General features: G+C 47.2%; 1 protein-coding gene across 2 annotated transcripts in view; it reads right to left on the reverse strand.

Annotated features, from left to right (window-relative positions):
- Positions 1-13,518, reverse strand: part of ADAP1 (ArfGAP with dual PH domains 1) — a 69,707-nt gene that overhangs the window by 41,946 nt on the left and 14,243 nt on the right. For both annotated transcript variants that reach the window (XR_014518923.1, XM_083474491.1), the window contains exon 4: positions 8,929-9,011. Coding sequence is in view for 1 of the 2 variants with exons in the window: in XM_083474491.1 (XP_083330617.1) it covers positions 8,929-9,011 (83 nt within the window). In the remaining variant the exon portion in view is untranslated. The remainder of the gene's footprint in view (positions 1-8,928; positions 9,012-13,518) is intronic.

Here is a 13,518-nt window from a genome sequence, read left to right on the forward strand (position 1 = left end):
TTTATATTTTATGATATGCGGCAGGCACCTTCACTGCACTGTTTTCAACACCTGACCTCAAACCTTTTTGTCCAGAAAAGCTTACACAGGCCTGTATTTTTTATTATTTTTATTATGTACTTGCAACCAGTCAGGGGGTGGCTCCTGCCTGACACTTTCTCTGTCCCCACCTCCTACTGGCCTCATAGTAACCTTAGGTCAGGTGAAAAGGTATTGAGTTGCAAATCGCTATCTTGAAAGGGTGGTGACTTTAGTCTTTCTCTGAATGCCACAGAGAGAAAAAAGATGTTAATGGCTCTCCAATAGCCGCATAGCCTTAGGAAGGCTAAGGCAGGCTGGAATTGGGGAGAGAGATACCGTTTTGATTTCTGGAGTTATCTTTTATTTCTAAAATGCTGAGACTGTGCTGGACAGCGCAAAACATTGTATGGATGTTTTGGGTGTATCATGTTATGTCTTTTGTTGTTGTTTTGAAGAGTTCTTCAAGAAAACTTTGAATAATGTAATAATGTTTTTATGGTTTTCTTCCAAAAGGAGTCAGTGCTTCCAGTCACTTCAAACTGTGCAATATTAATATCTTCAGTAAGGTTTGCCTTTAAATGTGAATGCAATCGCCATTCGGAGCCAATTTGGGAATGAGTTTGCCATTAGTATCATAGATAGACCAATCTCCTACACCAGGGATTAGTCTAATTCCCTTTTCTAAAGCCATCTAAGCTAATTCACAAACCTACCTCTCATAACAGCAGTTATCACTGGGCATGAAGAAAAGTTGTTTCCGAGAATCAGAGTGCTTTGAGGATTAAAAGTTAAGGTGATGAAAGAAAAGTGTTATTTTATCCTGTTGGGAGAACTTTAATGGTAACGTATCTGATTCTTCTCCTAATGCAGATTGCACTTCCATCATCTGATAGAGGACTTAATGGGATTTGGAGATTCAGATCTGTACTTTGCACAAGCAATCGTCAGATTTTGCTGTATTAAATGCTACATGAAAAATGCAAAAGGCCACAGTGTTGTTAGGCAACAGATAGTGTGGTACAGTGGTACCTCGGGTTAAGTACTTAATTCGTTCCGGAGGTCTGTACTTAACCTGAAACTGTTCTTAAACTGAAGCACCACTTTAGCTAATGGGGCCTCCAGCTGCCGCCGCGCCGCTGAAGCCTGATTTCTGTTCTTATCCTGAAGCAAAGTTCTTAACCTGAAGCACTATTTCTAAGTTAGCAGAGTGTGTAACCTGAAGCGTATGTAACCCGAGGTACCACTGTATAGGGTTTTGAATGCCAAAATAGGGAAAGGAGGCCTCAGTCCAACTTAACCCTGAAATTTAGGCCCCATCTACACTCTATGAAACACTATAATACCATTTTCAACAGTTATGGATTCCCCCAAAGACTCCAGGGACGTGTAGTTTGTCAATGATGCTAAGAGTTGCAAGGAGAACTTCTGTTCCCCTCATACAGCTACAATTCCCAGAGTTCCCTGGGAAGAGGGCTTGACTGTTAAACCACTCTGAGAATTGTAGCAGGGGTCCATGAGGGGAACAACTCTCAACACCCTTAACACACTACAGTTCCCAGGATTATTGGGGGGGGGGTTAGCCGTGACTGTCTAAAGTCGTATTATAGAGCTTAAAATTTATAGTGCAAATGTGGTCTCGCTGGGTGACTCTGGCCCAGTCAATAACCTACCTCACAGGGTTGTTTGTGAGGATAAAAATGAGTGGAGCATGAATTCTATATTGAGTTCCTTGGAGAATGGGAAGGATAACACAGCAATAAACCCAATAAAATATTCATTGCTTAATGGCTGCAAGTCTATAGTTATTTGATCCAGCACTTACAACTGCTCTATTTACCCCCTTCAAGTTCTGTTGGGCTTCAACTTCCATCAGTCTGAGCTAGGATAGGCACTGGCTAGGAGAGATGAGGTTTTTAGTTCAGTAGCATCTGCAAGGAACCAGATTCCCTATCCCAAATGTAACAGCATTCTAGAGCAAGCATAGATTTAAAGTTGAGGTCACCAAGATGGTGTTTTGGAGAGAAGTTCAGCAACACAAAGGTTTAACACCACTGCAGAAATGGGAACTCTCTAGAAAACCAGCAACTGACAGAACGGGAAAATAATACATGTTAAAAAGAACACCCTTTATGGACAGTGTTCACTCAATCATTTTAAAAGGTTATTGAGCTCAGAATATATCTGCAATTCTAATCCCACAGAATGGTGTGTTGTATAGGACTTTCCCAACCCACTGGGGATTTGAACCCAGATCTCTGTGATCCAACACTTCATAACCACAAAGGTTCTCAGGTTGGGATCCTATAAACAATTCCTTGGGGAAAATTGCCATTGCCATTGAACTCAATGAGGCTTACTTCTGAGTAGACAAATGCAGAGTTGCACTGCTGGTGAAAGAACAGCGCAGAATAATGTCTGGAGGGCTCAATAACTGGCTTTAAGGGTAGGAAAATTACTTGTTGCCATTGCATCCAACACATCCAATGGCAGTGAACACTCCTAATGCTTTAAAAATGGCTTATACGGTGTAAATAACACTCCATTTCATAAGGTTTGGACAGCGTGAACACATTATTTGGCTTTAATACACCACGTTCAAAACGAAAACACCTCACTTGGATGAAAAAAGTCATAACTTTGGGATCAATAGCAGGGCATTGAAGCATTTAATCACTCCGTTACTTAGCTAGCGGGAACTGGCTCCTCACACCAGAATCAATGAGCCTAATACATCCATTAATTTGGGGGCTTTTGGAAGAATGGAAGCAGCAGGGCTTATTCTATTAAAAAGAAAAACCAAACAAAGCCCCCGGTCACTGAAGCCAACCATTGTCAGAGGAGCATGAGCCAAATGAGTTGCGTGAGGGGGGATTTTGCAGCCCCTACAAAATTCATAAGAAACAAATGCTCAGCGAACTCAGAATAATCCAAGGTGGATTATTTGCAGCCTGGTGCCTGCACTCCCAATCTTCTTGGAGACACACCAGGTTGCCCTAGCCAGCCTGCCTTCCCAGCGCCGCATTGGGGGTTCCCGCCCAAACCCATTTAAACGAGCCAATCCATGGCGGGGCCAGGGGTGGAGCCACAGGAGTGGACCGAGAGTAAGCAGGCTTCACTCAGGTCCACTCTGGTATCTTAAAAGGGGGGCAGAGCCAGCGCTCAGAACAGACCCAGTAAAAATAATGGACAGGACTAACTTAGGCCCATTTACTTCAAGGAGTCTACTCTAAGTATGGGATGGGGGAGGAATTTGATTCAGTTCACGGTTATAGGCAAACCTACCCCATTTGTGTTTTCCGAAACAATAAGTCAACCGAAACACAGAAATCCATTTTTTTAAAAAAATGCACTTCTCTGAAATTTGTAAAGCAGTTCCTTGGTCCAAGTTATGTGTACAAAAAAGCTAGGCTGAATAGTGCATATAAATGCATTTGTAACTGAAAACAACATACCAAGGTGCACTATACTGGGGGGAATTGCTTTGCAAAAATATGTGTATTAGACAAAATTGCACATGATGATGTGACTATTCAGAGAAATGCACATTAAAATGCTGATGAATTTTCATGAGAACTTTAAAAAATTACACAGAGAGAGAGAGAATTGCAGACTGGTGTGGAAATGGGATGGACCAAACTTAAGATTGGAAAGATGAGAAAATGAGAGGAACCAAAATTGAAAGCTTTATTCCAACCCTGTGGGTTAAACCACAGAACCTAGGACTTGCCGATCAGAAGGTCGGCGGTTCGAATCCCCCGCGATGGGGTGAGCTCCCATTCCTCGGTCCCTGCTCCTGCCCACCTAGCAGTTCGAAAGCACCTCAAAGTGCAAGTAGATAACTAGGTACCACTCCAGTGCGAAGGTAAACAGCATTTCCATGCACTTCTCTGGTTCACCAGAAGTGGCTTAGTCATGCTGGCCACATGACCCGGAAGCTGTACGCCAGCTCCCTCGGCCAATAAAACGAGATGAGCGCCGCAACCCCAGAGTCAGCCATGACTGGACCTAGAATCATAAATGGTGCTGGAGGTCATCTAGCCCAAAAAAGGCAAGATATGGAGCACCCATGACAGCTGCCTGCCTCTGCAACAAACCCTCAGTTGCATATATTTTCATTGCAACTGTTTTATTATCCCCCCCCCCCCCGTGAAGACAGGGGAAACAGAAAAAAAGCTCTGAAGGCCAATTCTTAGCAAAAGCAATGCGAAAGGAGCAACCAGCCCAGTGCTTGTTTTCCACTTTAGTTTGTAGCTTCTCCAGCTGGATTTTTAGAATATTATAAAATGTCTGGGTCAAACTACCCTGTGTCATCTGGCCCCAAGTCAACTCTCAACCATTGGGAATGCTGTGACTGTTGCTCTGCGTATCCTCCAGAAACACAAGTCTGGGGTTGCCGTGAGGATCAGCGAAGCGGAAGAGAGGGTTTTTTGACAGCTGTCCAGGGAACTCTGCAAGGCTTCCAAACTTCTCTTTCCAGCGTGGTCCCCAGATGGAGGTTCTTTCTCGCTCACCCTTGGGGTAGCCTTGGTGCTTATTCATATTCTCCCTCTAGGATCCTCCTTCAAGCATCCCAGCACATTTGGGCTTTGGAGCCTCAGAGATGAGCGAAGACCTTTCTCTCCCAAGACTCTACTAAGGTACAACTGTCAGTTGAGCTGCAACTGCATTGCTTTGGCATTTGCAAACACTTGACAGTCTATCTCCAAAAGACTTTTTAGACACACACACACATGCATGCACATACAGTCATACCTTGGGTTGAAGTAGCTTCGGGTTGAGCATTTTCGGGTTACGCTCCGCGGTGACCCGGAAGTAACGGAATACGTTACTTCCGGGTTTCGCCGCTCACGCATGCGCAGACGCTCAAAATGACATCACGCGCATGCGTGGAAGCGGCAAATTGCGACCCGCGGATGCGCAGACGTGGGTTGCATTCATTTCAGGATGTGAATGGGGCTCCAGAACAGATCCCGCTCACATCCAGAGGTACCACTGTACACACATATTTCAAGTTTCCCCTGCATGCAAAGATAGGCTCTGGCGGTTTGAGCGAATGAGACCAATAGTGGGTCCAACAGTCAAGAAGGTGGTTCCTGCATGTGCTGAAAGGCAGATTGGGCCTGTCAACCTGGGATAGTAGCCCATCTAGGAGAAGGAAAACTCTGATCCCAAACCTCTGCAATCTTGTATGCCTCCTTCCGGCAACTCCTACAGCCAATCTGATGCCAAAGGTATTGCTCTGCTTTCCTTTGGACCACATCAGCCCGGCCAACAGAGGTGTCTTGTCAGGTGGGCAGCCCAGGACCTCCATGCACACTGCCCTGGCTTGTGTCACAGGGAGGTCGCTTTGGTGCTACTGACACCGGTTTGGCTTCACCCCTGGAGGCACACTCCATTGTCTCTTGAAACAGAAGGGTACCAAAAATGTCAAGCTCCATTGTAAATAAAACTTCTTAAGATGTTTCCAGGCTGCCACTATTTTCAGATGGGATTCTATCACATTTGCCAGCACAAATTCAGGTTGAACGAATACACTGGACAGGAAGGTCTTGTGCAACAAACTCATTTCTTCTGACCCCATCCTCCTCCTTGCCGAGTTCTGCAAGGGCAAGGCTGAGGCTGAGGTGGGGGAAGCTGACAGCCAGGCCCAGGCTGGCAGGTGCGGGCAGGTTGACGGTAGACTAGGGTTGCTGGGGCAAATCCCCGCCTACCCTGATAGACCAGCCTCCACTGTCATGGTTGCTTCAAGGCAAGACAGGAGCTTCTTCAGATCAAAGGCCATATTCCCACCTGAGCAACCTTCAAGAGCGGTGGGCGAGGCCAGAGGCAGAGATGGACGGGGAAATGGATGCAAATGTTGCCTTTCTACAATAGGCCCTCTCTACCCAGCATCTGGGCAAGCAAGAGGCAAGAACATGATTCAAGGGCACATTCCAGCCAGGCAAGGACACTCACAGAGGGGTCAAATTGGGGTCAGTGGGGGGCACGGCCTGGAGGGAGTCCCAAGAGACAGAGGTCTGGACGGCCACATCTGGCCTCAAGGCCTGAAGCTTCCTCACCCATGGTTTGAGGGGAACTGAACATTGTCCCAGGATCCCCTGCAAAGGACTATGTAGTAATAGTAGTAGTAGTAGTAGTTGTAGTAGTAGTAGTAGTAGTAGTAATAATAATAATAATTTATCTATACCCCAACCATCTGGCTGGGTTTCCCCAGCCGCTCTAGGCAGCTCCCAACAGAATATTAAAAACGCGATAAAAAAGCAAACATTAAAAACTTCCCTAAACAGGGCTGCCTTCAGATGTCTTCTAAAAGTCAGATAGTTGTTTATTTCCTTGACATCTGATGGGAGGGCGTTCCACAGGGCAGGCGCCACTACCGAGAAGGCCCTCTGCCTGGTTCCCTGTAACCTCACTTCTTGCAGTGCAGGAACCACCAAGCTGCTTTTTGAGATTAAGTTATTTTCTCAAACTTTTTTTCTCTGGGCCATACTTTCAGAATAAAAATTTGGTTGCGCCACACACAAAAATTAATTGATATGAAATATATTGGGGGGGGAGCAACTCCTAGCAGTGGCTGATTTATAATATAAAACACAACTACTTTATAATATGATAATGGGACGTCCAAAAGTATAAACCAATGCAGCTACATAAGAACACAAACCATTCCCCAAATATAATATTGTCTTCGAGTCTTCCTGCCATGCTTGCCCTCCTCTCCTGCCACACCAACGTGGTGCGCTACACCCTTTGAGTACTACTGTTAAAACACATTTACAAGCAGAACTCTTCTTCTTCTACCAAAGCCCACAAGCCTCAAATGCTCCTTCCGACAAGGGAAGCTGACTCGACAAAGGCAACCCCGGACTTCCCAGCACTCACAGAAGGGGAAGCCAAACGTCAGACCCATTATGTTCCCACACTGGCGGCCACAACCAAAAAGAGATCGTCCCCGGCGCACGTAAGACGCTGTCTGGATTTGCAGCCGAATGTTTGCATTCAGAAGCCTCCTCCATGGCAGGCCTCCTTCCAGACTGACGAAGTTGAATGTTGGGGCAGATAAAAAGGAAGTGCTCTTTCAGACGGTACATCATTACGCTATGGGATTTTCTCCCACAAGAGACAGAGATGGCCACCAAGTTGAATGGCTTGGGATGGGATTAGTTCACAGAGGATAAGGCTGACAAGGGATATTAGCAGCTGGTGCTGTGGTCTAAGACCACTGAGCCTTTTGGGCTTGCCGATCAGAAGGTCGGTGGTTTGAATCCCCGCTCCCATTGCCCTGTCCCAGCTTCTGCCAACCTAGCAGTTTGAAAGCACACCAATGCAAGTAGATAAATAGGTACCGCTCGGGCGGGAAGGTAAACAGTGTTTCCATGCACTCTGGTTTCCGTCACGGTGTTCCGTTGCACCAGAAGCAATTTACTCTTGCTGGCCACGTGACCCGGAAAGCTGTCTGTGGACGAACGCCGGCTCCCTCGGCCTGAAAGCGAGATGAGTGCCGCAACCCCATAGTCACCTTTGACTGGGCTTAACCACCCAGGGGTCCTTTACCTTTTTTCTTTTTTACATATGCAGTATGCCTCTGCTGCACACCTGTTGCTGGGAATTGCAAGCGAGGAGAGTGCTGCTGAGCTCACCTCCTGCTTGAAGGCTCCCCCAAGACATCTGGTTGACCAATGAGAGAAGAGGATGCTGGACTAGATGGGCCAATGGCCTGGGATTGTATTCTAGTTTAAAGCCTGCAACATCAAGCCCAACCCTCAACTGTCATCTACAACAGCCATTCCGCCAGGCCATGAGAGTGAGGGGCAGCCTCTCTCCTGGGCTTCAGGCAGAGGGGAGCCTTCCAGCCCTAATGGGAGATGCCAGGAATTGAACCTGCGACCTTCTGCGTGCAAAGCAGATGCTCTACCCCTGAGCTAGGCCCTTGCCTTAAAACACAAGCTGCTGTAAGCTCTGTGTTCTGGTGCTCCTCCTTTTCCTTCCCTCCTCTTTGGTACGCTTGAGGAGATGAGAAGCTTCTTCCTTGCGATATCCAAGCTGTGCAAACTGTGGTTAGTTAAAACCAAGGACAGTCCATGTGGGCCCCTCCAGATGCCGCTGGACTCCAACCCCCATCAACCCTAGACAGCATGGACAATAGTCAGGGGTTGTGGAAGTTGTAGTTCTGCAACATTTAGAAGGCACCATATTGACTACCCCTAACTTAAATAATGGTTGGTGAAAACAAGTCCAGATCAAAATGTGGTTTAAACCAGGGGTGGGGGAAGCTTTTTGGCTCCATGGACCAGATACTTATTCAGATCTAGCATTGTGGGTCAAATTTGCCAGGGGTGGAGCTACCCACCTGTCAATCACTTGGTGTCACAATGACAACATCATGTCCGATCCAGCAGTTTACAGTCAAAGCCTGCTTTCTCTTGCCAATGCACGATTGGGAGAGCAATTTAAGGCTCATGGTTGTACATTGGTAGGTGGGCACGATTTGAGGAAAACAGCCTCAAAGTTTAAGCCAGGGTTTCCCAAACTTGGGTCTCCAACTGTTTTTGGACTACAATTCCCACCATCCCTAACTGCTATGGATGATGGGAGTTGTAGCCAAAAAACAGCTGGAGATCCAAGTCTGGGAAACCCTGGTTTAAGCAAACCACATTTTCCTTGGGCTTTGAGGAAGTGTGACACCATGGGAAACTATGGCTTCCTTCCAGCCTCATTCTTTGGGGACTGAAAAAGGAGGGAGAGAGGAGGGGGCTGCATAAGCTAGATGCTTGCCAGTACTAATTTTTGTAGTCAGCACCATGGCTTCCCACTGCATCTGAACCGAGCCTTTAAACAAATTCCGCTAAATGATACCTTTGAACAATAAATAGAAACATTTGAACTCAGAAAACTTCGCCCAACTACCTGCAGAGTAAGGCTCCTGCTTCTCAATGTAAATGAACTCTTTCCTTTCATATTTGGCTCTGATCCATTGTTCCCGTAGCAGCCTGTGAAAAATGAAATAAAGGAAAAAGTGGGGGGGATCAGATATATGGTCGGGAATCAGACAGGAATGTATTAATTCTGCATCGAAAGCAGCACTGTACAGGAATAAGTTAAAACAGAACTGGAATCCTGGTTCCATTTCTGTTTCTTCTCTTAACATCTTGAGGGGGGGAAATATAACAGATTCCCTCTCTGAATACACAATTGATTTTAAAAAAGAGAAATAAATAGAAGTCGGCTCCCCAGCTACAACAATAAAACTTTGCAAGCATCGCACACTGTTTAGATTTTGAAACGCTGGCCCAGGAGGCAATGTCTTTCTCAGGCTGCAGATGTTTCCAGACTGGCGCTCATTTTGGGTAGGACTGAATCACATGCTGGCAAATTCAGATTGGGCCATTATAGTCGCTTGACAGGCATTGCGCAACAAACCCACTTCCCCAAAAGACCGGACTTTGTATGATAAGGAAGGTGACGGGAAAATTCTTTGGAAAGTGCAGGTTAAAGACAAGGATGGGCAAACCTGCCAGTTTCGGTTTCTCTGAGTTTCTCATTTTTCCAATCGTTAGTTCAGTTCTCTACATTTCCACATCAGTTTGCTTAAAAAAAACCCCAACCCAATTCTTCCTGTAAAGACATCATCATTTTAGTGAGAATTTCTCCTAGAACTGTAGAGTTGGAAGGGATCCCAGGGGCCATCTAGTCCAACCCCCTGTAATGCTGCTAAAGAAGAATGAGAGTCCACCATTTTCCAAGTGAGTCCCTTTTACTAAGGCAACATATTTTTTGTTCGCAATATTACCCAACATACACATCTTTGCAAGGCACTTTCTTTTAAAATGATGGATTTTTGTGTGATATTTTCCCTTCTTTTATGCACACGTTACCCTACTACATTGGTTCTGGTGCAAATTACTTGGCCGGGGAACCACACTCAAAATTCGGAGGTGCACAAATTTCAAGGAACTGCTGAACGACAGTTCATGTGTTGTTTTGGAAACCGGGGTTGAGTAACTTCGCCTCGCAGAGCTACAATTCCCAGGGTTCCCTAGGAAAAGGGGTTGTTTATTAAACCACTCTGAGAACTGGTAGCTCTGTGAGGGAGCAGAGAAGTCTCTTAACAACTTTCAACACCCCAAAATAAAATAAAACCCTACAGCTCCCAGGATTCTTTGGAGGAAGCCATGACTGTTTAAAGAGGCACAGCACTGCTTTCCTCAGATAGTACAGATGGGGCCTAAGACAACTTCCTATGTTCAACATCTTCTTCTGCCTCTGAATACGGTATACCTGAAGGCCTCGGTCAGTATACCTGAAGGTATACTGGACATTGAGGTCCAGCGCCGAGGCCCTTCTGGCGGTTCCCTCACTGCAAGAAGCCAAGTTACAGGGAACCAGGCAAAGGGCCTTCTCAGTGGTGGCACCTGCCCTGTGGAACGCCCTCCCATCAGGTGTCAAACTACCTGACATTTAGAAGACATCTGAAGGCAGCCTTATTTATGGAAGCTTTTAATGTTCAATAGGTTATTGTATTTTAATATTCTGTTGGAAGCCGCCCAGAGTGGCTGGGGAAACCCAGCCAGATGGGCGAGGTTGAAATTGTTGTTGTTGTTGTTGTTGTTGTTGTTGTTGTTGTTGTTGTTGTTGTTATGCAAAGGAAGGGCTCTGCCACTGAGCTATGCTAGTCAGTCTTGATCACAAAACATGGCTCCTTCCAGCTCCCCGGCTGCTAACACCCCAAGTTTTATGCAGTATATCCTCCACCCTGCTCTGCTTCCCTCTTTGGCTCACCACAGGCTTCCTGAAAAAGCCCTTTACGAGGGCTCCTGCAGCACAGCGAAATATTTCAACAAATATAATTTTAACTCGGCCGCTTCCTTTCACGCACGCCCTGAGAATGCAGCAGTCTGCAATTTTTTTACTTCATTTAACCCTGAGCAATCCACTGGAAACTGTGTGTGTGTGTTCAAATCATCGCCTTGGAGCACAATGGTGTCTGTCCTCCCCACCCCCCTGTGTTTCACAGCTCCCCTCATCTGCTGCTGTTCACATCAACATGGCTTCATTAGTGTCAGATTCGTTTCTGTTTATGTATACACCAGTGGGCATTGATGGGGCAGGGATGTCTCTGCCCTATACAAAGGCATTCACGCCTTGAGTAGAGACGAATTAGGAGCAGATTAAAGGCTCTAGTCCGTCTTAAACTGGTTTGAGAACACGTCAAACATAGGTATTCATTAATGAAGTACAGGATGTGTATGCTTTTGGATAATGCTGTATGAACACAGATTTAAAAAACCCTGGGGGTCATCTAGTCCAGCCCCCTGCAATGCAGGAATCTCAACTAAAGCATCCATCCAACCTCTGCTTTAAAAACCTCCAATGAAGGAGAGTCCAACACCTCCTGAGGGAGTCCATTCCACTATCAAACAGCTCTTATTGCCAGAAAGTTCTTCCTGATGTTCAGTTGGATTCTCCTTCCTTGTAGCTTGAAGCCACTGGTTCGAGTCCTACCCTCCAGAGCAACAGCCTTGCTCCATCTTCCATGTGGCAGCCTTTAGGCCATGGGTAGGCAAACTAAGGCCCGGGGGCCGGGTCAGGCCCAATCGCCTTCTAAATCCGGCCCGCGGACAGTCCAGGAATCAGCATGTTTTTACATGAGTAGAATGTGTGCTTTTATTTAAAATGCATCTCTGGGTTATTTGTGAGCAGTGGTGTAGCGTGGGTTGTCAGCACCCGGGGCAAGGCAAGTAATTTGCGCCCCCTAACCCGTGGATTTTAGTAGGGGCAGAGAGCTGCGAGTGCGAGCGCGCGCCCCCCAGATGTTGCGCCCGGTGCGGCCGGCCCCCCCTGCACCCCCCACACTATGCCACTGCTTGTGGGGCATAGGAATTTGTTCATTTCCCCCAAAAAATATAGTACGCCCCCCCCCAAGGTCTGAGGGACAGTGGACCGGCCCCCTTGCTGAAACGGTTTGCTGGCCCCTGCCTTAGGCTATTTGAAGATGGCTATCATATCTCCTCTCCATCTATTTTCCAGGCCAAACATACCCAGCTCCTTCAACCATTCCTCATAAGGTTGCCCTCCTCCATGCATGTTCCAGCTTGTCAATATCCTTCTTAAATTGTGGTGCCCAGAACTGGACACAGCATTCCAGATGCGGTCTGACCAAGGCAGAATAGCTCCTCTCTGCCCTTCTCCATCCTTCGGCACCATTATAAGCTTTTTAAAATTTTCTTAAAGCATTTTTTAAAAATAGCGGCAAGTGCTGAGGAGGCAAGGCTGGGGGCTGGAAGGGAGACCCCAGGGGCCAGAGCCTTCCTACCTGCGTCAATCACTACATCACCAGGATCGACAGCAAGCCCCATATTTATGCTGCTAACCAAATTGGCCCTACAAGCCACTAGACCTCAACAGAGGTGCCTGTTGACTCAAAGCTCAAGACGCAAGCAGCTTCAGCTGGGTATCAGTCCATTCCTCTCCCTCTCCTTTCTATCCCGGGAGAAGCTAAGTGGGGATGGGGGGCGTTAAGAAAGGAACATAAATAATGTTATGTCCGGAGGCTTCCAAGAAGCTACAAATAGCTCGCTGGGTTCAATCCAAAAGCGGGAAAGGAATTTTTGCTGCGTTTTCCACTCAGAGACTGACAGGGTTGTGCAGAGAGAGGGAAAACAGAGAACCAGAGAGGCTTGAGAAAGTCCCGTTGAAACTGAGAGGTGGCAAACTATGGCCCTGCAGGAATGAATGTCATGGGCAAGCTCAGAAGCAAACCCTTGCTTACTCTCCTGCATGAATTCTTACTCAGGCCAGGCAACTAGACAGGTGTATTGCTAAGGAGGTGGTTGGAGGATGGATGGCAGCTAACAGATTGAGGTTGAATCCTGACAAGACAGAAGTACTGTTTTGGGGGGGACAGGGGGCGGGTGGGGGCAGAGGACTTCCTGGTCCTGAATGGGATAACTGTGCCCCTGAAGGACCAGGTGCGCAGCCCGGGAGTCATTTTGGACTCACAGCTGTCCATGGAGGCACAGGTCAAATTTGTGTCCAGGGCAGCCATCTGGTACGCAGGATGAGACCCTACCTGCCCAAGGGCTGTCTCACCAGAGTGGTGCATGCTCTGGTTTCTCCCGCTTGGACCACTGGAATGCACTCTGTGTGGGGCTACCTTTGAAGGTGACCCAGAAACTACTACAACTAATCCAGAACGCAGCTGCTAGACTAGTGACCGGGAGTGGCTGCCGAGACCATATAACACCGGTCCTGAAAGAACTACATTGGTTCCCAGTATGTTTCTGAGCACAATTCAAAGTGCTGGTGCTGACCTTTAAAGTCCTAAACGGCCTCGGCCCAGTATACCTGAAGGAGCGTCTCCACCCCCACCATCCAGCCCGGACACTCAGGCCTTCTGGCGGTTCCCTCACTGCAAGAAGCGAAGCTACTGGGAACCAGGCAGAGGGCCTTCTCGGTAGTGGCGCCCGCCCTGTGGAACACCCTCCCATCAGATATCAA

Source organism: Podarcis liolepis, assembly GCF_965112155.1.
Source record: "Podarcis liolepis genome assembly, chromosome: 14".
Lineage (NCBI taxonomy): Eukaryota > Metazoa > Chordata > Lepidosauria > Squamata > Lacertidae > Podarcis > Podarcis liolepis.